Below are 27,525 nucleotides of genomic sequence, written 5' to 3'. Positions count from 1 at the left end.
CAGAGTCTAAACAAGATTTAACCAGACCTCTTAACTTAGTTTGTGTGCCGTGAACCCTGTTAGCAGTCTCATGAAGCCATGCACCCTTCCACCTTATTAATGTCGAAATCAGTAATAAATGTCATTTTCAAAATAGTTTAAAAGTTGTGACATAGTAGGATACAAGCTTATTTATTCATATGCCAAATAACAAGAGCTACAGTTTATCAACTACTGTGGTTTTGAAATAGCAAATGTAAATGATCTATTTTCACTGTCTGTAATGTCATACGAAAAGGTCTGTGGTTTCTAGTGGTGACTAATGCAACTAATGTGGTTTGTTGCCTGTGTTCATAATTGAAAGAAATATTAAATTTCATTTAGAGGTTAGTGACATTAAAGGTGTCAGCGTTTTCCATCCAAGCTCTTGGACCCCCTGAATCCCATCCATGGTGCCCAGGGCAGGAATCCCTGCACTAAGCAACCCTGAGAAGCAAGGGTCTCGGCCCCTGGTCAGGCCCGTGGTTGGAGGGGCCCAGGGAGTAGGCTGTACTTCGGCAGTAGGGCCACAGTCCTGCTGTGTGTCCTCACGGCATCTCATTTCTCGCTCTGGGCCTTTTGGGGGAACTTGCTCTGTCCAGGGCATGTGGTCAGTGACTTTCCTCAGGTTTGGGGCTCACTGCTTCCACTCAAGTTGCGGTGTCCCATCAGCTTTCCAGTACCTGCTGATTCATTAAACTCTCCCCTGGGATCTTAAAGACTAACAGGAATGCTGGGGAGGAGGAGGCCTGATCCAAGGTACAGAGAGCTTCTGTTATACAAAAACTAGGACGCTCAGGCAGTACAATTTCAGGAGGGGAATATAATCTTCATATGCATCTATGAGAGATTTTTAAAACTTTAAAGTACTTATACATGTATCCTGTCGTGTTAACCTGAGAATCCTGGGGAATAACTAGGAAGTTGAGCTTACTTATGACTTTGCTTGGGCCCGACCAGGTCGTGCCAGACATTTACCTTCCCTACCCTCTCTGCAGCTTTTATAAGACTTTAAAGGCTGGTGACCGTGTGTGATTCAACTTCCTGCTCTCTCTCTGCGTGCTGCACCCCAGCCTGGGCCGGCACAGAGCCTCACTCATGGTGGACACGAACTGCTGGATGATCAGCATTTCTCCCAGGCTGGAGTAGAAATTATTACATTTTCTCATGTGTTTAGGTCTTACTTGTCCACCTGCTGCTGACTTTCAGGCCCAGCTGGGTTTCTCTCTGCTCTAAGTCTGTGGTTTATGAACTTTCACACAGTGGTTAGGAGGTTGCCTTCTGGTTCCAGCAGCTAGAGTCTTGCTGTGTGATCATGGACAGTTCCTGCCCTCTCTGAATTTGAGTTCTGTAGCAAATGGGGGTGACACTCTCTACCTCGACTAATGCCTAGGCTGGTTGTGAGCAGCAAATGAGATAATATACACAGAACTACCTCCAAAAGTCAGAAGCCATACATAAATACATGATGGCATCATAAAATGAAAGTTAGTTTAGTATAAATTGTTTCTATGTATCCATTTCACTTCTTTTATCAAAAAAGATAATAATTACATCTCCATAGGTACTAGGTTCTTATATAAGTGATTCTTCTTCCTTTATTCCAATTTCCATTAGTCCTTTATTTAAAATACTTCTCAACATTTTAAAAATAAGATAAAATTTAGTCTGTTCCAACAAACCGAATTATTTTTATAGCTTTTTAAAAACAATTAAGCTTTCAAAACTAAAGCATACAGGTTATTATTTTTCACTATTCAAGTTTCCAGCCTTTAACAGCTCAGTCCTGCCCAACTCCTACAAATAGTGGGTGGAATTTGGTGAAACATTTATTGTTTAACACCCAACAGAGAGCAGCTGGATGGGCTGATATAGCCACAAATATCTTGGAAGAAGAAACTTCGGGGCTGGCAAAGTATGTTGCATCCTTAGCCTCCCTAGTTCCCAAATCCGTTGCTGGAGGCCAATTTCAATTCTCGGCAACTCAAGTAAACAATGATTATTGGGCATCTTCTAGAAGGCTCCATCTGCTTTAAAAAGATGAATGAGACACACAACTGCTTCTTAGAAAGTAACTGACCTTTGGCCTTTGAGTCTCCCTGCATGTGACAGGTTGGTGTATCTCAGCAAATACTCACTACTCCCCTTCTTGAGGGGGCAGTATCCTTCCCTGCCCCACTGACAGGTCCTGGTCCTGGTTACGTGCCTTGTTTGGCTCATGGAGTCTTAGCAGATGTGCCGTAAGCAGAGGCTGTAAGAGATACTGCATGTTTTGGCCCCCATCGTGTGGTCCAGTGACCACCCCCCCCGCCCCGGCCCCAGTGAGGAGAACATGCCTGGCAGTTGCTGTCCCACCGGGGTCTCAGAACCAAATCTGAGGAGAAGCCTGAACCTGAGCAACGCCCGGAGCCAAACCCAGAGCTGCCCCAGGAGACCCACAGGCCCATGAGGAAAAGAAAGGCTGTTTGTTCAAAGCCACTGAGATTCTGGAGGGTGTCTGTCATACTGCATCACTGGCCAAGAGCTAACTAAGACATCTCATCAATTCACTTTACACCGATGTGTGAGATCAGACCATCTCAGGTTCCTGCTCGAGCATGTTGCACTAGTGGCTGAGTCTAGTTTCTGTTTCTCGACAGGCACCCAAGGGCTTCAGTGTGACTGCTATTGAATTTTTCCAGCCTTTCCTCCCATTTCTCCTCTTTATGGGAATTGGTCTAAGATGACCCTCCTAAGATCAGACTAGATATCCTGAGTGCTACAACCTGGTCAAACAGTTTTTTTTTTTCTTTTTTCTTTTTTGGCTGCGCCGTGTGGCTTGCGGGAACTCAGTTCCCCGACCAGGGATTGAAACTGGGCCACGGCAGTGAAAGCCCGGAATCCTAACCTCTAGGCCACCAGGGAACTCCCTAAAATATTTCTTTATGATGTTAGTTCACTTTTCATGAGTCGGCAGAAAACTTGTCAAAGGCAGGAAGCCCATCTTAACACTTCTTTGCATTCTACTTGCATATACCAGCCAATGAAGGAATACTTTTGGATGAGTGGTGAATGCCTGCTTTACAGAGCATTCTACAGATAAGGCCTGATTCCTCCTCTTGACTCTCAACACCACCCCTGGGCCCTGGCCCAGCCACTCAGCTTGGTGGACTTACCCGTGTTGTCAGGCCATGTCAATGTCCACCTCAGACACCCAGAGGGACTATGGCGCTAAGGTGAGTTACAGAAGAAGTACTAATACTGATGAACTTCCATTTGTAAAATGATACTTGCAATGTATGGCTTCTAACAGGCTCCAAAGATGGTAGCTATTTTACTAATATTAATTTTTTAAGGGTGCAAATCACCATAGTAGTGCTCTTCTGGAAGTGGCCACCTCCCATAGGAGGCCTCACTGCCGGCCGCTGGTCTCCACGAGAGATGAGCAATTCCCAACACACCCAGATGGCTTGACCTCAATGGTGGATCCCGGAGAGGGTCACAGAAAGTCTGTTCCCATGGCTCTCAACCTTGACCGTGCATGATCCCCACCTCCTTTTACTTTGCTACAATGCAGACTCCCAGGCCTGGGTACTCCATCTTGAGGAATTTACATTTACTTAGATGTACTTACACCTATGACAAACACGTTATGAAGGAAATTCTTCTGAAAGTTGAGAGACTTTGTAGAATTTTATTTTATTTTGGTTATTGCCTCAAAAGCACCTCTAGACTTTCTTGATTTTAATTTTTTTGGAAGAAAATCTTGGTGGCAGAACACAGGGGCTCTCATTGTGGGGAGGACATGTTGAGAAAGAGAAGGGACCAGCTTATCTGGCTGAAACAAAAGGGTGTCTCCAGCTACAGCATGAAGAATCCATGGAGGATGAGAGAGGCCAAGAGAAGAGCTGAGGGACGGCCAAGAAGAGGTTACAGAAGAACCAACAGAGGAACTATTGGTTCCCAGGAGATGGGAACCAATAGTGAAATACAGAAAATGTGAACTGGTAGGAAGACACAGAAAAAAGAATGTACTGACAACTAGGAAAGATTTTAATTTGACATAAGACGAAAAGTCTTCCAGGAAAGAATGTCATTTTATGGTCAAATGAGTCAGGAAGGTTACTTGGAATTCTGCCATCTGTCACTTGAGCTAATAACAACGAATCATTGATAACGAGTGACTTAATTAAAACTCCCACCACTTTCTGAAAAGGACTTGAGTTGCTTATAGGAAAACCGGGAATAAGTTAGTGCCAAAAATACACACCCCAGGGCTTCCCTGGTGGCGCAGTGGTTGAGAGTCCGCCTGCCGATGCAGGGGACGCAGGTTTGTGCCCCGGTCTGGGAAGATCCCACATGCCACGGAGCATCTGGGCCCGTGAGCCATGGCCGCTGAGCCTGCGCGTCCGGAGCCTGTGCTCCACAACGGGAGAGGCCACAACAGTGAGAGGCCCACGTACCGAAAAAAAAAAAAAAAAAAACACACCCCAAAGTCTTTACATTGTTTAGAGGCTGCTACATTTGGCTCTGAGTTTCTTCATATCAATGAATAAAACCTTTTATGAACAAATGGCAGTCTTCCACAGACGTGAAATGAATTCTGGCTCTCTCCACAATCTTGCACAGCGTGAGTTACATGACAATGACAGTGATATGCCTTGAAGTTATCTGTCATTTTGCAAGTTTCATTAAACCCTTGGTGCACTACAATAGATTATCTGTGGAAAGAAAAACCTCCCAGTTTGTTTTCAGCTAAAAGATCCCAGGTCTGTATTTATTCATTTCAAGTTGGCGGTGGAGACACAATTACTGCTGGTCTAAGGCAAACAGAAACTCTCCAGAGAGGTCAGTGAATGGGAGAGGGTGGAAACGTGATCAATGTCTTGAATCCAAAAGCATTAATTAGGTTGTATGATATATTTTTTAGTTACAGGACCTGTTGCTTAAACCAAAAAGGATAAAACTCCAGACACTAAGAAAAAAACTAAAACAAAGATTAACACAAAGGGGCTGGAAGCCCTCAGGAGAAGAACCCAGCCTGCGCGCCACCACGGAAAGCTTAGGGGCGGCCCTCACATGAACAGTGAACGGTTTCCAAAAATCCAATAATTTCCCCAAAATGGTATTGGTAGTCAAACTGTACATTTTTTTTACCTTGTCTCCTGCCTCAAATTGAATTAAATTTATACATAAGTTTGTGGAGAGAATGTCTCACTTCAATCTGTTATTTCCACTTTGTTATTTTCCCTCCTTTGGTCTCACCAGAAGTTTATCTTTTTGTTGCTTATTTGCCAAAGAATTAGATCTGTTATCATATTTATTTTTCCGTTTTCTAGGTTACTAATGGTTTTCTTCCTGCTTTCTAAAGTTTATTTTGCTATTCTTTTTTCTATCTTCTTGAGATGGCTGCTATGTTCTTCCAGTTGCTTCTAAATTCGGTTTTGTTTTTTGTACTAGACTTCTGAAAACTTCTAATTTCACTGGCCATCCACCAACCAAGTAAGCTTCCTGTTTGTGGAGAATCCCAAAATAGGTGGGAGGTAGGCCCCGCCCTCCACCCCTGTTACAGAAGCTGAAAGTGGGGCAGCTACCTCCCCCATCTCGCTGGCTGCTTGGGTGTGGAAATGAAACAGGCCCAGGGGCTCCCACCCACCAGATCTCTGAATCCAGAGCCCATGGTCCTTGCAGACAGTCACAGTTCCAAGCTGATGGTAGCAGCAGAGTCAGACCTCAGTGGTGGTGTCACAAACATCTTGCTTGTGGTGCTTGTGCCTCCTGGGACATCCTACTGCAGGAATGACTGGCTGCGCTCAGCCACCCAGCCTCCCCCAGGCTCTTCCAGGCTGCCGAGCCTGGTTCTGCAGCCTCCTCCTTCCTTTCTATGAGCTACCTGATAGTTTTCCAGATAACTCCTTTTCTGCTTAGGTTAACTGTTTTGTGCGGTTAGAATTTAGAATTCTGACTGGCAAGAAGTTTTATTTTGCATTGTTCTTACTGTCATTTTCTAACTATTCCACAAGTGCGATTCTGAAGTCCCTGCCACCCAAGAGCTGATGAAAAGGTTCTTAAAAAACATTACAATTGGTTAGGTTTGTGTATTTATATTTTTGTGATTGATTTCTAGTTTTATTGCTATGTCATTAGGTGACACAGTCTGTGTAACATCTGCTTTTAGGAAGTTAGGAATTTCTGTGCAGCTAGTATGATTAATTTTGCTAATGTTCCACAATCAGTTAAAAAAAGTAAGTATACTTTGCAGAAACAAAGTTCAGCATATATTTATTAATTATATATGCATTATCTTTTATTTTCTTACTTTTATTTTGCTTACCTGAGCCAACAAAACCAGGGGTATATTATTGTTTCTCACTAGCATTATGTTATACCAAATTATCCTTGTGTTTTCTAATAATTTTTACTTTATGTATTTTGATGCAATGTTATTTGATGCATATATGTTGACCGAAGTTTTAAATGTACTCTTTACTAACATAAAATTACTCTTTTTTTGATCCATGTAATATGATAAATACAATGCTTTCTGGCCTTGAATTCTCTTTGGTCTGTTCTTAAGAATGATTCTTGGGGACTGTATTTTATTTTGATGCATCTAGATACTAGCACAGTGCCTGACACATAGGTGCTCATTAAATGTCAGTAAAAAGCAAGGATACTGGAAACTAGCAGGGGCACAGTAAATCCCTCAGTTGTTTTGGTCCCTGGGAGGCTATAAATGCCAGCTTGCTCCATGCCCTTCAAATGATATGCTTTCCTATGTAAAACTAATACCCGTCTCACCATACCCAAATCGTTTAAAAGAAATTCCAGCGTGCTACCCCACACCAGAAGGCAGCTGTGATTCTAAATCTCAGATATTTCAGACCTCTTGAGTACAACTGTGAAGCAGTAACTGGGCTCAGCAGAGTGTATACAACAGACAAGACATCTGCAGTCTCAGCTCAGAAACCCACATCTCAGAGGAAGCAGCTAGATGGGTGGGGGCAGGGAGGGGGAGACACTGTGGGGTGGAAGGGAGAGCATAGTACAGTGCCCAGGAGAGGGAGAGTGAGCTTTTGAAGACGACCGTGACGGTCTCCCCAAAACAAGAGTAAGTGGGCACTGAGTCCCTGCAGAGGGTGTCTGGAGGTTCTCTGCGCCATCCACGTCAGAAATGACAGAAGGGGACAGGTGAAAATGGGGCCAGGGCAACCCCCCTAGGAGGGAGGAGGCTGGTGCCGCCGAGAGCTCTGCAGCGGCTGACACAGCTCGAGGGCTTCGTGTGCCACCTTCTCTGTCCTCCAGACGTGGCATGGTGGGAGCAGAGGATCAGGCAGCAGGTCTGGGACCCAGGTGTTGCTGCCTCTGGGCTGGTCCAAGTCAGACAGACCCCCGTAGAGCAGGCTTGCAAATGCTTGCAGTGCCCCTTCTTAGTGTTCAGCAAACTTAGTTTAGTTCACAGTGCACGCATAAATTACTTTCAAGTAAATCACACTTTATTACACGTTTAGGTTGTGTTAAAAATACCCAATGCCAGGGAAAGCTGCTGGCTATTCTGACACTGGGCCAGAGCCCACCAAAGGACAGACTTCCCTGAAAGGGTCCACCCTGGCTGGGGAGATGTGGAAGGGGCTCAGCTGGGGCTGGAACATACTTAGTGAGTCTGAGAAGACCTCACAAGGGTATGTTTTGCTTTCCAGCTCCTTCTGTTACTCTTCCTTTAATGACCTGAGGGGTCCTAAGGGTCTGAGCGAGCAGAGATGGCTCCTTGGTCCCAGCTGTCAGTTGTGTAAAAATATTTTATAACGTCAAAAATTGCCTGGCGAGACTTCCCTGGTGGCACAGTGGTTAAGAATCTGCCTGCCAATGCAGGGGACACAGGTTCAATCCCTGGTCTGGGAAGATCCCACATGCCGCAGCGCAACTAAGCCCGTGCACCACAACTACGCCCGTGCGCCACAACTACTGAGCCTGCACTCTAGAGCTTGCGAGCCACAACTACTGAGCCCGCGTGCCACAACTACTGAAGCCTGTACGCTTAGAGCCTGTGCTCCACAACAAGAGAAGCCACGACAATGAGAAGCCTGCTCGCCGCAACTAGAGAAAGCCCACACGTAGCAATGAAGACCCGATACAGCCATAAATAAATAAATAAATAAATAAATAAATAAATAAATAAATAAGAAAACTCTGATTTAAAAAAAAAAATTGCCTAGAAGAACAAACAACCCCCAATACTCTGTTTCAATGTGCAGAAGCGATTTGATGGCAACACTGAGAGACAATGAGAGAGAAACAGATAAAAAGAGACAGAGAGAGAGAGGATATATTCAATCCTGCAGCTGCAGATCATCCAAATCCTCCCAGATTACAGGAAAACAAGGGGACTCCCATCATTCTGTGAAGACAGCGTTTGTTCTACGCAGTTCCCTGGGAGCACCTCGGCATCTCTTCTCCTGTTACGCACTATTACATCACTGGCAAGCCCTCTGTTAGCCCTTGGTGTGCACCAGGTCTGTGCTTGCTCGGCACTATCTCACTTCATCCTTAAAAGAAACCTACGAGGCAGTACTAGGATCACCCCATTTTACAGATGTGGAAACCCCTGGGGGTGGTCAGATAACCTGCCCGGGTTCCAATATTATCCAAGGACAGGACCAGGATTCAGTTCTGGGTCTGTTCGTCCTTAGAGCCATGTCCCAACCGCCTGGCTTTGCTAACCTGTTCTATGTTAGCAACAGAGTTTGCTCCCCAAGAAAACTCTTCCCTTAGTCCTCAACTCCAAGGACACAGCCCCTACAATTCTGCTCTCATTTCAAACTTATTTAACACAGAAAAATATGCTTCTGAACTGCCTGGGAAGCTGCATTTTCCTCCCCCCTCCCAGTGCAAAGTGGCATTTATTTGTGTGCCTAGGAAGGACCAACCCAAACCCATTCATTACAAGGGAAGGGAAGCCACGTGTGTAGACCCTGGCTTTCAGCACATCATTGTATTCTTTTTTTCCCGTGGCTGCAAAAAGTAGAATTCTTTCAATAAAAACTTTCTATCTAAAAATAAAATAGCAGCAAACTCTGCAGTTATACTTCTCAGTTGGAGACATTTGCTTTCCACTCTCTTTTCCCAAAGGCACAAGGTCCAATTCACTGGTCAGTTAATGGGTCACACCAAAGGCCCAAATGCAGTGTAATGAACTGGAAAACCAAAACTATGTAGGTTTGAGTCGTTGTGTGGTTGTTCCCCGAGCGCAGTGAGTAGCTTTATTTTACATCAACTGTATGCTGTTTATCTCACCTGTCCTCCACACAGTGGGGCCCTGATCAGGGTTTGCCAACCTCCAGCCCTAGGGCCGTCAAATGATGCTTAGAGGCAGCTGTTGTCAATGCGCTCTTCATCCAGTCTCCTCCTCTGAGCCCACCCCAACCTCCCCGCTTCCTCTGCTTTCCATTTCCTGTTCTGCATCTTCCTATTACAGGACAGCCCCATGCTTCCTTGTGGAGTTCTGGATGAGCATGTGACTTGGATTTATCAGAAAGATTGCTCAGAACCTATCAGAAGGGCTCCTGGATATTACAGACAGATGGCTCTTATTTTCTCAGCTGGTAGTTTCTATAAGAAAGGGTACTATCTTATACAGTTATACTATAGGAGAAGTACACCATTAACTACATATATAATTCTGGTAAGACGATTTTACATCTAATTCATCAGGGTTCTTTAAGGAACATGTAAACCTATGTTCACCTATGGGTGATGGAGGGAACAAATGAGGGAATTAGACGAACTTTCAGAAAGTGTTTTACAGTATGATCCGAAGAGAATTTTAAAACACTATAAGATAGAGAGGAACGTTTCATCATGATTAGGAATCTAGCCTAGAGACAGGAGACAGAAGATTGAGACCAAATGACAGTCAGGTGTCTAGTAAACATTGTCTAGGTAAACATTTTTATAAATGATAAAGACAAGGAGATGCCCCGTAAACTCTTCAGGTTTGTAGGCAACAACTCCCTTCCTATAAATGCCAACTGGAACAAGTCATTAGAGCTCCAGGAGAAGACATGCAAAAGATTTTATGTGAATGAAAAAATACATATATATTCCATCATATAATATTTCATCATATAATATCAAAATTACAACCCAAGAAAGGGTCCTCTGAATCCCTACAGATTATTCCCCTGAAGACACTTAAGCCACTGTGCTGCTTTGGCTTAAAAGGATGCTCGAGATGGGCATGGGATGGCCACTGGGGCTGCAGTCATCAGGAAGGGTATCCGAAATCACACAAAGGCTGTCATGTGTCCTTGTAGAAACCCTGGTGTGTCCTCACATAGAGGACCAGGTATAGTTTTGGTCACCATACCTGTAGAGGGATGCAGTAGATCAAGAAATTGGCCAGAGAAAGCCAATCAAAAATGTCAAGGGTGGGGCTTCCCTGGTGGCACAGTGGTTGAGAGTCTGCCTGCTAATGCAGGGGACGCGGGTTCGAGCCCTGGTCTGGGAAGATCCCACATGCCACGGAGCAACTGGACCCGTGAGCCACAACTACTGAGCCTGTGCATCTGGAGCCTGTGCTCCGCAACAGGAGAGGCCACAACACTGAGAGGCCTGCACACTGCGATGAAGAGTGGACCCCACTCGCCACAACTAGAGAAAGCCCTCACACAGAAACGAAGACCCAACACAGCCAAAGATAATAAATAAAATGTGACACCTTTATAAAAAAAAAAAAAAAAGAAAGAAATAGGTTTGCTATGGGCTGTGGAGGGTACCTGCCAAGCATTAAAAAAAAGAAAAAAAAATGTCAAGGGAGCAGTAGTAATAACAGAATAGCAGCTAACAATCACAGAGCATTTGCAGAAAGCCAGGCACCGGTCTAAGTGCCCTGCATGCGTTAACTCATTTACTCTGTCAACCATCCCATAAGGTAGGCACTCCTTATTGACACCATTGTAGAGATGAGAAAACCAAGGCATAGAGAGTTGAGGTTGCTTGTCTAAGTCATGAAGCTAGTATTTGTACCCAGGCCACTGGGTACCAGATTCCAGGCTCTTAACTGGTTCTTACTACTTGGGAAAGACAACAAAATTCCATGCTGTTTTGCTACGGAGACAAAGGCTAAAAGTAATTTTTCCAAGTGAATAAAACCAAAAAAAGGCCTGAGAGGGAAAACATGGGCTTTCTACCAAACTGTAGATTATTAAAGTGAGGATAAAGTATATTTCAGACAAATAAAAGGAAAATGGCTTTGCGCAGCAGGAAACATTACATAACCTTTTTTTTTTTTCTGAAGAATTGAGACTACAAATTCTAATAGGCTCAAAAAGGGTTGACAATTGATAATGTGTTACTAAGGGAAACAAGGTTTGTTCTGAGGCGTTCTATCCTTTCAGGTGTGAGGTTAACAGGATTTCCATGTTTATTCGCCCAGGAAAATCCCTGGTTCTTTCTTTTAGAGGCAGGCTATGGGGCTGAAGAACTGTGGGTCTTCCCCCGTGTGGCAAAGCCTCCGTCCATTGCTCATTACCCTTCCTGTCACTTGCCAACCTCATCTCTGAGAAGCTCCATCCGTGGGGAGAAGATGGTCTGCGGGTGTGGGTAGTAGCTCTCAGTCTGAAGTGACAGGAAGTGCTGCCCAAGTAATTCCAAGGGGCTGGCACCCACATCAGTTGTAAAAATCCTGTGCTGGGGTGGTGGCAGCCTAACAGCAGGGCCAAGTCTTACATTGGAGGGCCTCTGTGCTCCACGGTGTTCCCTCTGCCTGTTTCCTAGCCTGTTCTGGAGAAAGCAAGCCGACAGAGAAGGTAAGTGGTCTCTGGGAAGAGCTATGATCCTAACTGTAGGCCCAGAAGTCTCTTGGCTTCTCCCCTCTTCCTCTCCTCGGGCTTCATATGCCACCGGCTACACAAGCACAATGCCCCTCTGAGGAGCCGGGAGAGTCTGGCTATGCATGCAGCCAGCTCCTTGGGCAATGGAGGATCTAGGGGCGAAATGGTTTTATTTCAAGGGTCTGCCGACCCGGCAGCTCCAGGGCACAAAGAACACCCCCTCTGGTCTTGTGTACCCGGGAGGAGAAGGCCTAGGACGTTCTGCTGTCCTCGTGGTGTTGCAGGATGTGTTGCAGGATGTAAACAGAAAAAAGATTTGGCAACGCTGGGCTTGGTGAACGGGATCAGGGGCAGGAGGCAGTTTAGTTCTGAAGGATTAAAGAGACACACATGCTGACTCTCTTTAGCACAGGTCTATTCACGGGAAATCTCTACTCCATCAGCTACAGACATTTTAGCACAAACATTAGAGGCGGGACGGAGGCAATTTCTGCTTCTACTCACCTACGCAGTTATCGCAAAGGCTACAATGAGAGGCACGAGGAGGCCGGAAAATCTTGCAGGTGAAACAATATTTAAGTTTCACAGTCTGGCCATTGATGATGACTTCCTTGGTTCTGGGAGGTGGGCGGTACCCCCCTGAACTGGTGCCGTTTGCGATATCTGTGGAGAAAAGAAGACAAGAGCACAGGGGCTTAACATAGCACTTAAGCTCTGCAAGCTCCCGCATCTAGTAGGCCTGGAATCTGCATTTCCAAGTGCAGGGCCCACAGCCAGCGCCTTTCTGGTAGGCACCTGACCCCCAGACACACAAATGCGGTAGCACACCGAAGGCTGGCCGTCCCGCAACCTTCGTGCTCCTCGAGGGCTTGGGGTTGCGCTGACAATTCCACACACGCCGCAGTGACCACGTGACTGAGCTCTGCCCAATGGGGTGCAAGTACACGTGGCCCCGCCCGGCAGGTGGGAGCCTCCCCTGAACCCCACCCACTGTTTCCCCCCTTCCGCAGGCCACCTTGGAGACATACACTGGGGCCCCCTGAATGACTATGCACACATGCACGGAGATCCTACACCAGCTGGCGCTGTCCTAATTAATACAGTGGTGATATTTACATCAGGAACATTTCGCTTCTCTGACGCCGGCTCAAGAATCTCCCCACTTTGCGCCTTGGCCTCCTCAAAAATACCAGATATTGGGTGGGTGGGGGGGTATAACAGATTTAAACATATATTTAAATAAAATCATTACATGTATATTTAAAAAAAACAATTTTTATATTTTATTGTCTGAACAGCATCTTTTATTTTTTAGAACAAGTTTTTTTAAATGTTGACGAAAATACAAATACATATTTTTTTTTGTTCAAGCTTCATTTTATCTTATAACCTGGCTCTCATCCCTGAGTTCACATTAGAATCACCCAGGGAGCTTTTCAAACTCGCCTAGTGCAAGGACGCTGCCCCAGACCCGATAAATCAGAATCGCCCAGGGTGATTCTAATGTGCTGTACGGTTGAGAACCCCTGCTCTACAGGAAGATAAAACATTTTATTCTCATCTAGACCCCTCACAGCCACAAAGAATTGAGGTCAGCAAGCTGTGCAACAGGAACGGAAGGCCACGGGTAAATGGAGGACAGCAAGAATCTCTGTGAGGGCTTCAGCTGGGACTCTGCGGCTGATGAACACAGGTTGGGCAGAGCCTGGTGGCTGGAGGAACTCCGGGGAAACTTCACGGTGTTCTCTTAAAACAAGAGCTGGTAACACTGAATTCGTTTTAATTCATACACTATCAGATGGCGACAGCTGCAACATACTTCTGGTAAATTTCCCAAGTGACAGGAATGAGTCCCATCCTCCACTCAGCTCCCCCCACCCCCCTCCCGGCCACGAACTCAACCTGGGCGAGAATTACGTGGCGAGCTTTCAAAACTGCTGATGCTACCGTCCTGCTCTCAGATATTCTGATTTCATAGGTGGGGTGCAGCCCAGCATGAGAGGTTTTAAAAGCTCCCCGGGTATGGCAATCAGGGCCTTGTCACTGTGGTCCATGCAGCATCCGCAGCATCCGCGAGCTTGTCAGAGAAGCACATTCTCTCTCAGTCCCACCCCAGAGCTCCTGAATCAGAATCTGCATTTACGGAGACCACTAGCCCCCTCCACCCCAGCGGGTGTCGTGCACGTTAAAGTTTGAGAACCCTGCTCCCGGATGCCTGTAAACGCCGCCCATCCACACGTCACATGTACCTCTTCCTCTCACGTTCCTCTTTGTCGTGTACCCAGATACACTCACAGGTATGACAGAGAGCTAAACTTAGAGAACACAGAAACTTGGAGAACCTTTGCACACAGGAAGGGGCCGCTTCACAAATCACAGCCAGCCACCCAAGCATTTCCACACGGAGAACCTGGTGATGAGGAACAGCCGATGGAACCTGCAGAGCTGCACCCTCTGTGCCCCCAGGACTGCTCTCACTCCCAGAATTCACAGCTCACAAGTCATGATTTCAGGGGGTGCCCCCTTTACCCCAATCTTCTTTAAGAGGCTCTCTGAGGCCTGAAATCTGCCCTTAGCGCTTTAGCCTAAGGCTTTGATATGTGTGAAGATACCAGCCCCACTGGTAGGGCCAACATTTTGAGTGGTTCCAGGCCATTGACTCTTCATGGAAAATTAAAGTTCCACAAGGAGGGTGTATTAGGAGAGGTCAGAGTTCAGGAACATCGGAGGGAGAGAAGGCAGCACGGAGCAGGGACACGGAGGGTAAGAGCGGCCCTTCCGCTTTACACCTCCGCTGAGGACAGTCATTCCACCTGAATAATTAAACAGCTGTGGCGCCATCCCAAGGACTCTGGGTGGCCTTGCCAAGCAGGACACCCTCTCTTGGCATGTCCCCCACCTGCCTGGCACCCCAAGTGGCTGCCCTACTAAACAGTGCTAAGTTCAGCAGGCATCTGGAGAGGGACCAGCTTCCAAAGCACATACACTGGAAAGAGGGCAGCATCTCGACTGATTCTGTGATAAGAAAACAAAGAGACGAAGTGGCTGCGTACTTCCTGAAGCATCAGGGTAAAAATAACTGGCTTTGAACACATCAAAGATAAGGTCACAACCCTTCCAGTGCCAACTGGATGCCACTGAGGCCTAAATTAATTATGACTTGGTGCCTCGCTAGCCTTATGTCAGCTGTGAAACCCACTGTATCTATTTAGCTCTTGAAAACATGCGTAGGAAAACTAGAAAGTCAGATAGAGGTTTCAAAAGAACAATAACCCAATCAATAATATTTGTGTTCCTTTAACCTGAGAAGTGTAAAAAATGATTTGTCAAGAAAAATATTTTAAGAAGCGGGAATGACAAACTTATCCACTAGAGCGACTCCTAAAAAAAGCCACATTCTGAGAAACAATGACTTTAAAAAGTGAGTATTTACCCGCACTCCTTAAGACCAACTCTAGTGATCTTGTAGTTCTAAAGTACATTTTTGAAAGACGAAATCATTGATAAAAATTTGAGCTGAAGCTGGAATTCAACAGACATGGTACACCGAAGCTTAAGAATTAAACCAAAACCAAAAACTTTTTGACTAAATATTTGGAGAGCTCTTTATGTAAAAGAATGGAAGAATCAGAGGACCTGGAATCAAGGCCCACCTAGGCCCTGAAAGGACTGAAGGACCACAGAACTAAGGGGAAAAGAAATCAACCGATATTTATGCATTATTTACTTTATGCAAAATACTGCACCGGCGGCAGTGGAGGACCCAGAAATGAGCAGAGATGTCGCGTGGGGAGCGGTCAGCAAGGGGTCCTGCCGGGCTGTTTGATGAGCCCTGGGTCCCCTGACACCCCTGGTCTGCTCTCCTCCCGGCCTTCAGAGCTTGCTTCCTAAGTACAGGTCTGGCGAAGGAGAAACCCTGGCCTCTGGTGAGGTGCCCCAGGTCGTCCATGTGCCCCGCTCTTGTCTTCCTGCAGCCCGAGCCCGAGGCAGTGGCCTCCTTGCGGCCCCGGAGCAGGCACCGCTGTTCACGCTTCCAGGCATCTCTTCTCTGCTCAGGCCGCCCTGCCCTCCAGATACTCAACCTAGAAGGTCCGGTTCAAGTTTCTCCCGTGGAAAAGCCTTGAAAGCTGTGTCACTTCCTTCCTCTCTTGGGCTGTCGCTGCACCTAGCTCGTGCATTTATCCAGTCAATAGATCTGTGCTGGGCTCGTAGGTGCCAGCCCTGTGCTGGCAGCTGGGGATGCAACAGGAACTAAACAGACTTGTCCTCTGCTAGGGGGGTTCACAGGTCCGAGGGACACCCTGGGTCCTCTGCCGGTGTGGTGATCACGAGGATTTAGCTCCGTGTCTTCCCCCAGACGCCGCGGCGCCAGGGCAGGGGCCACGCCCTACTGCTTTCATGTTTCCCCTGTCCTGCACAGGGTCTACACACAGTAGGTCCCCAGGAACTGCCTGCTGAATGGAAGGCCAGTTCTGGCAGGTAGGGAGGAATGATGCTGGGAAGCTTCTCCACGCCCACCGGTCAGAGTCACACAGCCCGGTGACTCGCCCTTCCCCAGGAACACCTCTCGCGGGGTCCTTCTGAAGCTGTTGCTCCTCTTTACGTGTCCTCTTTACAGGCTTTGCTGGTCCAAAGACCCATCTCACAAAGCTAGTCAGTGCCACCTGGGAGGGCCAGGCTATATGGGTAGCTGTCTACCTCAAGGTACCCCCAAATTGTCATTTCTTTCATAAAATACATTCAACAGTCGCCCCAGACCAAAGGCTTTCTGGAATGCCCGCATCCAGGGCAGATGGGAACAACGGAGCCTTGAAACCCAAGGCTTCACACCCACACCTGAGGAAAAAAGAAACGCCTCTTCGACATTCAGACTGGCACCAGTGGCCGATCGTGAAAAGCTTCTCATCCCTGAGGATGACAAGCACCCGTGGCCTGCATCCCGGGGCCCAGAAGGTGGTGTTCCCATTCTAATCCTCAATTACTCTGTGGTTTGGGTTTTGGCTTTTGTTATTGGCAACAGTGGTGTCTCTGCTTCTTAGGGCTGCCCTTTGTGGTTTCAAGTATAGCTGTTGAAAAAGAATAATCAAAGTCTGCAATAGCTAATGGGTAAAGAACACTAGAATTGGGGGAGGAAAACCTCTAACAGTTCTGCAAGCTTATATGAGTCAGTATTTTTCAAGGACATTTTTATACACTAACGTTTTGAAAGAAAACTTAAAAGGTTGAAGTGACCTTCTTCTTCCTAAAGTCTCTCCACCTCGCCCCCTCCAAATTGCTGGGAGACGGGCAAAGAATTAGGAGAGCTGGGGAGAGGGGAAGAGCAGCTGTTCCGTGCAAGTTCAGGAACACAAAGCTGCCCGCTCACTGAGTTTTTCACTCAAGGAGAAATCCTGGGCTTGTCAGAGTCTCAGGTAAGCTGTTTGTTAATGTATGCACATTTCAAAGCCACTCTCCAAAAAACAAGTCACCTTTTCTTGGGAGGAATCACAGAGTGCTAACATTCTGAGAGACCCATTTGTCCGCCCCTGAGTAAATCCTGCCCCAAATTCAGGGACAACATTGATGAATTTTAACAACTGCTGAAATTCACCATATAAAGTAATGGAACTCTGCTTTTTTAAAAGGCAAAGGGAAAAAAAATCCCAATTTACAAAAGATGTAGATTAAGATTCTTTTCCTTTATCAAAAGGATGCAGGGGCTTCCCTGGTGGCGCAGTGGTTGAGAGTCCGCCTGCCGCTGCAGGGGACACGGGTTCGTGCCCCAGTCCGGGAAGATCCCACATGCCGCAGAGCGGCTAGGCCCGTGAGCCATGGCCGCTGAGCCTGTGCGTCCGGAGCCTGCGCTCCGCAAGGGGAGAGGCCACAACAGTGAGAGGCCCGCATAACGCAAAAAAAAAAAAAAAAAAAAAAAAAAAAAAAGGATGCAGAACAGTGTCATTCCCTGGTGCACTGGTGTTTCACAGACCATTCACCAGCTGATGGCACACCCGCCAGAGCGGGAGGAACCTCTACTAATAGGCATTTAGCCGGAATGAAGATAAAGCATCTCTGCATTAGGATATAAGTCACAGGGAAAGTGTGATTTGCTTTATACTCAAGCCTGCATGACTATATGGATTGAATGTGCTGCAGGACAGCTGTTGGATCCAACAAATCTGAAATGTTCATAAGGCTCTTTTCATTGATGCTCTGAGGCATTTGGGACACAAACTACCCAACCTTGGAACGGTTGATCTATCGCAAAGGAAGATGGTTATTTTTAGAGCCATTTAAGACAATCTCTCAGCTTACAGTTTGTAAACTTCCAAGTTTATAGGAAAATATTAACAATGACTAAATGTCAGCCAAGTCAACTTCTATTATTTTAAGTGTTTGCGGGAAAAGGTACAGCAAATTCTGGTCTACAGATATTGGTTATTTCCACTCAAGACAGTAAAAATGTGAGTATTTTCTCACGAATACGTTGGGCGGTGGTAGCTTTGCCTCCACAAATGCTTACATACAAAAATGCAGATGAGGGCTCATGGTGGGGGGGGACAGTCCCCTCCAGTTAAAAGCTTTGCCCAGTCACTTTGTCTTCAGTGCTTATCTTCAAGGACTGAAGCTGATGCCTGAGGTGAGGCTCAGGCAGGCAGAGTTTCAAACCTAAGCCACGATGTGGGTAGACAGGGGGTCTCCTCTGCTTGGGGGAGCTCATCCCAAGGTGGAGCAGAGATCGTCTGCAAGGCCATAGCAAGAGAACAAGGGAAGCTGACGTGGGGGGAGCCACAGGCGAGGGCAGGCTGGTCGTCGCTGGGACGAGTCCTACGAGGACTGGACGACAGACGACACTCAAGGCCCGGGTACTGTTGCAAATCGTTCGTTCACTCTCTCAACACCTATGGGAGTTGGAGGCACCCTGGTGGGCGACACAGACCTTCGAGGAGATCTGGCCCCTGCCTTCAAGGATTTACAGTCTAGTGGCGGAGACAGACACACGAACGAAATAATCGCACAACTACGTGCATCATTACGCACAGCGTTGCTGCGAGTCAGAGAGCAGGGGAGGCTGCCTCTTCCCACAGGGTGTGGCACTTGGACCAGAATCTGAAGGACGACTGCGTAGGGCTTCCCCAGGCAACGTGCGTGGGAGCTCCTGCTTGTGTGTGTGTGTGTGTGTGTGTGTGTGAGTGTGCACGCACGCCGGGACTGGGAAGCAGGGCATCTCAGGCCGAGGGAGCAACTTGTGTACTGCTCTCGGGACAGCAGGCAGCTGGCATATCCAGGACCGACGGGAGGCCAGTGTGACCAGGATACAGAGTGAACGGGAGACAGGCAGGGAGGAGGAGGGCAGGGGCTAGATCGCTCAGAGCCCTGGAGTCAGGTTTGGGATGTTGGCCTTCAGTCTAAGCGCAAAAGGAAGCTTGATCATTAGTTTCATGTCAACTTGGCTAAGCTCTGTGCCCAGATGTTAGTCAAACACCAGTCTAGCTGTTGCTTCGAAGGTATGTTTAGGTGAGATTAGCATTGAAATCAGCAGACTTTGAGTAAAGCAGACGACCCTCCTTAACATGGGAGGGCCTCAGCCAATCAGTTGCTCGCCTTAAGAACAAAGACTGAGGTTCCCCGAAGTAGAAGAAAATTCTCCTCAAGACTGCAATGTAAGAAACCCCGCCTGGGTGTCCAGCCTGCTGCCCTGAGTAACTGGGACTCAAGACTGCGACATCAACTCTTGCCTGACTTTCCAGCTTTCCCAACAAACTTCAAACTTCCCAGCCCCACCAGTGCATGAGCCAGCTCCTTAAAAACAAGGATCTTAAAATAAAATAAATTTTTTTCTATAATTTCTGTTACCTATAGCTCCTGTCAGTTCTTTTTCTCCAGACAGAGAACCCTAACATAGAAGCCAAGAAGAGTTCCATGCTGTGTAGGAATTAAAAAATATCACACTGACTGCAGGCTCAGAGATGGATTGGGGGGAAGGAGGGGGAAGCAAGATGGATTCAGGGCCCATTAGGAGGGGTTTGGAATACAAGCTAGAGCTGATGTCAGCCTGAAACATGGCGGTGGCTGTGATGATGTAGCGAGGTAGATACATTCCAGAAACATTAAAATGGCAACATCAATTATTGACAGATGTGGTAAATGAGAGGCAGGTGGGTGAGCGGGATGAGCCTCGGGCTCCGGCTGGTGGCAGGGGAGCACGGTGGCGGCATCCCCCGAGGCAGGGAGCACTGCCCATTTCGGGGAAGGTGCACTGGGGGCAGAAGGAGGTCTGCTGGTACTGAGTGGTAGGAAACATCACACAGGCAGCTGCGCATACAGAACGGGACCTCAGAGGAAGGGCCGAGGCTAGAGATACAGGTCCGGCAATGACATGGGGAGAGAAGGTAACATCAGAAGGTGTTGGAAGGCGAGAGCGCCAAGGGCTGAGCCTTGAGGTGCTCACTCCTACGTTTAAAGGCAAGGAGTGCCTGAGAGGTGGAAGGAGGGGACGGTGTGGCTGAGTCCCTTAGTGTGTGTCAAACACACTTGGGAAAACCCGAATACTGGATTCCCTCCAGGACACTGACTGAGCATCAGCACAGCAAAGGTGCTGGAAAGGAAACACAGGGTTTCCCCAGTGTGCTTAGCTCTCCTGCCATCCAAGGGGACGCCCATCCTGTGGGACAAGGAACGTTGTGTGGCACGCCAGCAGGGAAAATGTTGAGGTAAGAGGTGGGAGCTGGCGGGGACATCAGGACCAAGGGGGTGACTTTGTGACAGAGTGGATGCCGGGGTGGAACAGGAAGGAACCGTTCCCTTTGGGCTGAACCGAGAGCACTGGAAACAAAGCCAGGATGGGCGGCTGGTGAGAGGGATCAACCCATCGTGCCCAGGATGCTTGGACCACCTGTGTAGAGACAGCAAGAGCGTGGGGCCGGCCACCGTGAGAGGCCACAGATCTGCCCTCCAATGGGTAGAATCACCTAAGGATGCAGAGATGTAGAGAGGGATCCTCATGCAGGGATGGGGGAACCTGCTACAAATTCCTGGCGATGGGGGTCTGCAAGGGGACCTGGCATCTTCCATGTAAACAGACTGGCCTGCCTGCCCCTGCTGGAGGCGTGGGTGGTGGTGGCGGTGTTGGGTACCAGCTTTTTTCCACCGAGGCTCAAACCTGCTCTGGTGGTCCCACTTTCATGAGCAAAGCAGGGGAAGCAAGGCCAGCCATGGGGACCGCAGCTGCCTGTGAAGTCCTCAGGGAGAGGAACTGAATGGGCTGGCGCGATGCTTTCTGGCTCTGAGAGGGAGTGACAAGAAGAGGTGAATGGTGCTGATGACGTCCTGACCCGTAGACGAGCCCCCAAGCCCCTCACCAGCATATTAAGAAGATAGAAGGGGTGGGAATGCTTACAGCGGGGGCTCTGACAGGCGCAGAAAGGGGACATGATGAGCGTAAAGGGCAAACCCACGTTTCACAAAGTGGCTCGGCCTTTGGCCTTGGCCCCCAGCGTGTGGTTTTGAGTTGCAGAAGGTAATTTCACTTAGAAACCACAGAGGACTGAGGCTTATTCTAGACTTGGTCCTCAAAAGGCTTGTGGGATGCATCTCCTTTTGGAGAGAACTTTGTCAAGAAAAAGCATTTGTCAGATGAGAACTCTAATAGGCACTTCTTAGCCTCATGAGAACCTGACTACTTAGGACTGTAACAAGGAATTGAGAAAAACACAACGAAAGTATGTGTAGAGAATTGGGCAAAGCAACCTTTTTCTGTCTCCTTAATAGAAAATAGAAAAGGGAGCCTCAAAGAGTGAGCTTCAGGTGCTGCTCAGGGCTGGTTTCGTTCATTCACTCATTTGAATATGTATTAGGTACCTACTATATGCTAAACGGTCTCCCAGGTGCTATGGATACGGTGGGGAATAAGATCAGTCCTCTGTCCTTTTGTGGCTTATACTCTAGGGAGGGCAGATAAACCCAGAGGAGTACGGATTTTTAATAATTTAAGTGTACAAACAAATCTTTTTTTTTTTGGCCGTACGCGGGCCTCTCACTGTTGTGGCCTCTCCCGTTGCGGAGCACAGGCTCCGGATGCTTAGGCTCAGCGGCCATGGCTCACGGGCCCAGCCGCTCCGCGGCATGTGGGATCCTCCCGGACCGGGGCACAAGCCCGTGTCCCCTGCGTCGGCAGGCGGACTCTCAACCACTGCGCCACCAGGGAAGCCCCCAAATCATTTTTAATAATTGATATTAAACTTGGCTGATGATCAAGATCACCTAGGACAGTGATTCTCAACCTATTTGTGCTATGGTTCCAGGTGGCACAGATAGAAAAATACCATGACAGACAATAGCTATGGTCTGGAGTGGAAGCCAAGTTCAGGTAAGAAAGGACAATTAAATTAAATTTCATTAAAGGGGAGATTTCAGCCTCCTTTGTGTGTTCTCCTACAGTTAAGGAGATGGCTAGGAGGATGAATTTTAACTGTGACTACGGAGTGGTAAACATCAACCTTCATACTGTTGCAAAAATAATTCCATGACTATAAATCCAATATTCTTCAAAATAACTCTGGGGACTTCCCTGGTGGTCCAGTGGTTAAGACTCCATGCTTCCAACGCAGGGGGCGCAGGTTTGATCCCTGGTCAGGAAATTAAGATCCCACGTGCCACACGGTGCAGCCAAAACAAACAAAAATAAATAAAATAATTCTGAAAGTCTACATTCCAGAAAAAAGGAACATCGAATGGCACTGACGAAGAGAGTGATTTTTTTTTGATCCAGTGGAGAAAATAGGCCTCAGTTTCTCCACATTTAAACTATGATAATTTACCTGTAGTTCAAGGGCATTGTAGTTCATGGAAACACCTTGAACTGTCAAATGCTATGATGTTGATAATTATCAAAATTTCTTTTTGGGAGGCCTGTCCAGATCCTATAGGGCAAAATATCTCTATCTATCTATCTATATAGCTAGTTAGCTAGCTATCATTTATCTATCTGCATATATATGTATATTACTCATTAATGCAATTAAAGGCAGAAGAAAAAGAAAGTGCTTAGTAGCTATGACCTTTTTAGTTTAACTGAGTTAATCCGAAACATGCTCAAAGCAGAATGAAAATTAATGCTACCTTATTTTTTGCCACACTGTTTTTTTCCACATGAATGCCAAAGCCTTGTCCTTAAACATAAACAAAATAAAGGTGGCTTTGTCCTTGCAAAGTTTTAATTTCCCTCAAATTTGGTCCAAGTTCTCTGAACACACACACACAAAACTGCTGTGCTGCATAAATGAAAATCAATTCTTCTATTGAAGGCCAGAGCGAGAAACATTTGTGTGTGTTTCTGCTCCACGGGGCACAGTTCCTGCAGTGTCAGAAGCTACTAAATATTGTACAAGGATAGAGATCAGTTTGGGTTGTCAGTGTTTGCAATATTGTAAGACAAGGAGATGAGAACAAAGGTAAAAACTGGGCACTAGAAATCATGCGAGGGCAGGGCAGTGCTTCACCATTATCACCAGGAAAATCTGATGGGCTTTTATTGAAATTTGAGTGGCATTAATACGAGGGCAGTAGCAAGGACCTGAATGCAAGGACTGGCTTCTATCTCATTCTGTATAAGATGTTATAAGATTTTATCTCTAGCACTGAGGAAAAGAAAATTAAGTATGCCAGTGTAGAGCTAGTGTATACTATTTATAAATACACTATAATGGAAAAAAATGCCTATCTATTATGATCCTATACTCTTTTCTCTTTAGTCAACACAGACTGGTTAAAATGAATGAGAATCTTGAGTAAGTTGGCTATTATAAATCTATCTACCTACCTGTCTATAAATTTCAGAAGTTTTAAAATATATATTGGCAGTAACCATTTGGAAACTATAAGGGGGTAAAATCCCATTTACAACAGAAAAAATAATCACAAAATTCTAGGAATTAACAAAAAAATGGTAGGTAGGTCTCATATGAAGACAACTATAAAACAATATAGAGAATTTAAGGAGATTTTGAAAAACATGGAGAGACATTCTCTATACTAGAGCAAAAGATCCAGTATTTTAAATAGATCAGTTCTTCCTAGATGACTTTATGTATCTATCACACTGCTAATCAAAGTCCCAATATGATTTGGGGAAATTTTGACAACGTGGAAAAAAATGATTCTAAGCTTCATCTGGAAGAATACACAGTTGACAATATTTGCAAAAATAAAATAATGAGGAGAAATAATTGTCCTGGGGGGAAAAATGAAACATTGAAACAAAATAGAACATTCCCAAATAAATGCAAATTCTATGATTCCGTATTTGATAAATACGGAATTTCAAATCAGTAGGGGAAGCATGGATTATCCAATAAATGGAATTAGGATAAACAGTTAATCTTTTAGGGGGAAAAAATCTAAAGTTGGAGCCATACCTCAAATCTTATACCGAAAAAAAAAAAACCTTATACCAAAGATTTAAATGTAAAAAATTAAAAGGTACAAGAACTAGAAAAATATACATAAACTTAAGACTTGGGGGTTGGGGAAGCCCTTTCTAAATATATGACAAGGCAGCATACATAAAGAAAAGATGGATAGTTCTGAATAGGTAAAATTTTTAAACCTGTATGTCAAAAAATTCCATAAAATGCAAACAATAAAGTAGAAACATATTTGTGTCATATATAACAAAGGGTAATATCTTTAAAGAGCTCTTACAAATGATTAGGAAAAAGACATATTGCAGTAAGAAAATGGGCAAAAAAGATGAACAGGCAACACACACATAGAAGGAAATATGTCAGTAAATATATTCAGGAAGTTTGTGATTTGCTCCCCCCAGTTTCAAACAAATGAAGTCACAGGTTAGTTTTAAATGATAGCATTCAGCATTGGTGAAAGTAGGGAGAATAGGCATCTCATGTACTTTTGATGAGAATATAAATTAATACAACCTTTTGAGGAACAATTTGGCTATATATCTCAAAACCTTAACAGTGTACATATCCTTTGACCCAGCACTCTTAGGCATTTGACCTAAGGAAATTTTCATGCATATTGATTGCAACACTTTTTTATTATTAAAAACTGAGAACAACTTAAATGTCAATAGAAGGCATTGGTTAAAAGAACTATGACGGGCTTCCCTGGTGGCGCAGTGGTTGAGAGTCCGCCTGCCGATGCAGGGGACACCGGTTCCTGCCCTGGTCCGGGAAGATCCCACATGCCGCGGAGCGGCTGAGCCCATGAGCCATGGCCGCTGAGCCTGCGCGTCCAGAGCCTGTGCTCTGCAACGGAAGAGGCCGCCACAGTGAGAGGCCCGCATACCACAAAAAAAAAAAAAAAAAAAAGAATTATGACATAGGATCATATAACGGACTACCATACACCTATTATAGATGGGGTCAAATGGTTCATACCATATTAAGAGGGAGAAAAAAATCTGTTTCAAAATAGTAATGCACAATGTGAGCCCACGTTTGTGTAAAAATATAATACGCAGAGAAACAATACTAGAAGGATCATCAAATCTTAGCCATGGATATACCTGACTGGTAGGATTAATGAAATACATTCAATAAATTAAAATCTATTTTTCGGACTTCCCTGGTGGTGCAGTGGTTAAGACTCCGCCTGCCAATGCAGGGGACACGGGTTCGAGCCCTGGTCCGGGAAGATCCCACATGCTGCGGAGCAACTAAGCCCGTGTGCCACAACTACTGAGCCTGTGCTGTAGAGCCCGCGAGCCACTACTACTGAGCCCACGAGCCACAACTACTGAAGCCCGCGCACCTAGAGCCCGTGCTCCGCAACAAGAGAAGCCACGGCAATGAGAAGCCCGCGCACCGCAACAAAGAGTAGCCCCTGCTCTCCGCAACTAGAGAAAGCCCACGCACAGCAACGAAGACCCAACGCAGCCACACACACAAAAAAAATCTATTTTTCTTTTTATGCGTTTCAAAGTTTCTGCAATCAACATATATTACTTTGTAAAGAAAAAAAATGTTACTTTTAAAACAGAGTTTGGAAAGAGGCATAAAACATTTGTAAAGGGGTTGAGATGGCTTTGGCTCCCTACGTTTCATAAACTGAGATGTCGATGGAATTATCTGCTGCTTTGAAAAACAGTTATGAATTCATAGGTTTCATCAATAATTTTTAAAAGATGTCCTTTCTACCTCTCCTAAAGATGGGTTGTAAGACATTTTTTAGATTTTTTTCATTCCTGAAACTCTATGGGAATGAGGTTATTTGACTCATTAGGGGCCACTTGCAGCTCTTAGAATTTTAATTCTCCCCCTGGTCCTCTGGCAGCACAGAGTGCTATATGGGGCCAAGTCACAAAATTAGCTCAATTAACACAGATTATCTCAGCATAACATTTATCTCTAGGAAGAGTGCTTTTCATGCTACTGGGCATTGCATTCTTTCATCTGCCAAGATAATTGTCCAGATTTGCGCCGTGAGGAAGCAAGGGGAAAAGTGCTTTTTCCTGGGAGTCAGGACACCAAGTTATATTGTCCATGCCCTGCCATCACCAAGTGGCTTAACTTCCCTAGGTTACTCAGATCTGTATAACAGGGGGCTGGAGAGATGACCAGTGAGGTTCCTAACTGTTTTGAGGTGTAGGCCTCAAAGTTGTTCCCCAGCTTTCTGATTCCACTTTGCTTTGTGCTTTTCAACATGCGTGTGGCTGCGTCTGAATAACACTGAATAACTTGCCTGTGTTCTCCGTGAACTCATTTTCTGTATTTCTGCTTTAGTCCCACAAGCGGATGGTAAATGGGTTGAAGGCGCACTGTAGGTAAGCACTTAATAAACGCTTGTTAACCTGAATCTAGCCCACCGTGAAACCAATAACCTCAATTAAACACCTTTCCACTTACAGCAATGAAAATAAAATTATTCAAATACTCTTACTCTGGGTTGCATCCTTGAGGACATGATGTGATCCCTTTACCAGTAGGAGCAGCACGAAGAGCTCGCCCACAGAGCGCCAGCATCTTGCTTCTGCTTGGCCTTGATGAGCCCAGAGCAGCCCTCAAAGGCCCATACCTATGAGTTCTCCAGAGCCAGGTCTGAAAAAAGGCCAAGCCCACGGCAAGTCAGGCAAGAAGAGCTACAGTTGCCCCTAAGATTGGCAGTAGTGATTCTGCCCTAACTGGTGCTCAACGGTAGTTTAATAAAGGACTGTAAATACGGTGAAATAAAAACGTGTAAGAGTGGAACAGAATTCAGGCAAATTAGCTATGAGCAAGCACCTTGTGATCAACGGCAGCATAGTCTAGATTTTGACAAAAAGAAAACAAACACTGTCATTTTTCTGTGTGTTCGCTCCAGTGCTCACTACGTGACTTGCAGCGAAAGTCAACAGCTTACTAAACGTCTGTTGGATTGGATTGGATGAGAAGGAAATTGAGCATCCAATTTTAAAGATTAGCACGTAACGGTCACCAGCTTGTATATATTTTAAAAAATACATACGCATAATATAAAAGACAATTCTTAAAGGCCTACAGTTCTCTCTCTAGCCACAGACATATCAATACCTCTGAATGTGGCTGTTTTTTTTCCTCCCTTCTAGCAAATCCAGTGACTCGCTCAGGTCCCAAGCTTGGTTGGCATGAAGAGTGAGTTAGAATCTGACTCTATGCCTTTTGCCTCTGATTATCCAAGGGAAGCCCAGCCCCCAATTAGCCGACAGTCAGCAGAGGCCAGCTGAGACCACCGCAAAAGA

At 46.0% G+C, this 27,525-nt stretch overlaps 1 protein-coding gene across 2 annotated transcripts in view; it reads right to left on the bottom strand.

Annotated features, from left to right (window-relative positions):
* The window catches only part of ZDHHC14 (zDHHC palmitoyltransferase 14), a 278,874-nt gene that overhangs the window by 57,802 nt on the left and 193,547 nt on the right, over window positions 1-27,525 (bottom strand). For both annotated transcript variants that reach the window (XM_081250720.1, XM_081250721.1), the window contains exon 3: window positions 12,333-12,491. In XM_081250720.1, coding sequence (XP_081106846.1) covers window positions 12,333-12,491 — 159 coding nt within the window. The remainder of the gene's footprint in view (window positions 1-12,332; window positions 12,492-27,525) is intronic.

This window comes from Mesoplodon bidens (assembly GCF_964165515.1).
Source record: "Mesoplodon bidens genome assembly, chromosome: 12".
Taxonomy (NCBI): Eukaryota; Metazoa; Chordata; class Mammalia; order Artiodactyla; family Ziphiidae; genus Mesoplodon; species Mesoplodon bidens.
Note: the sequence above shows the minus strand (reverse complement) of the source record. Positions and strands in the feature narration are given on the sequence as shown.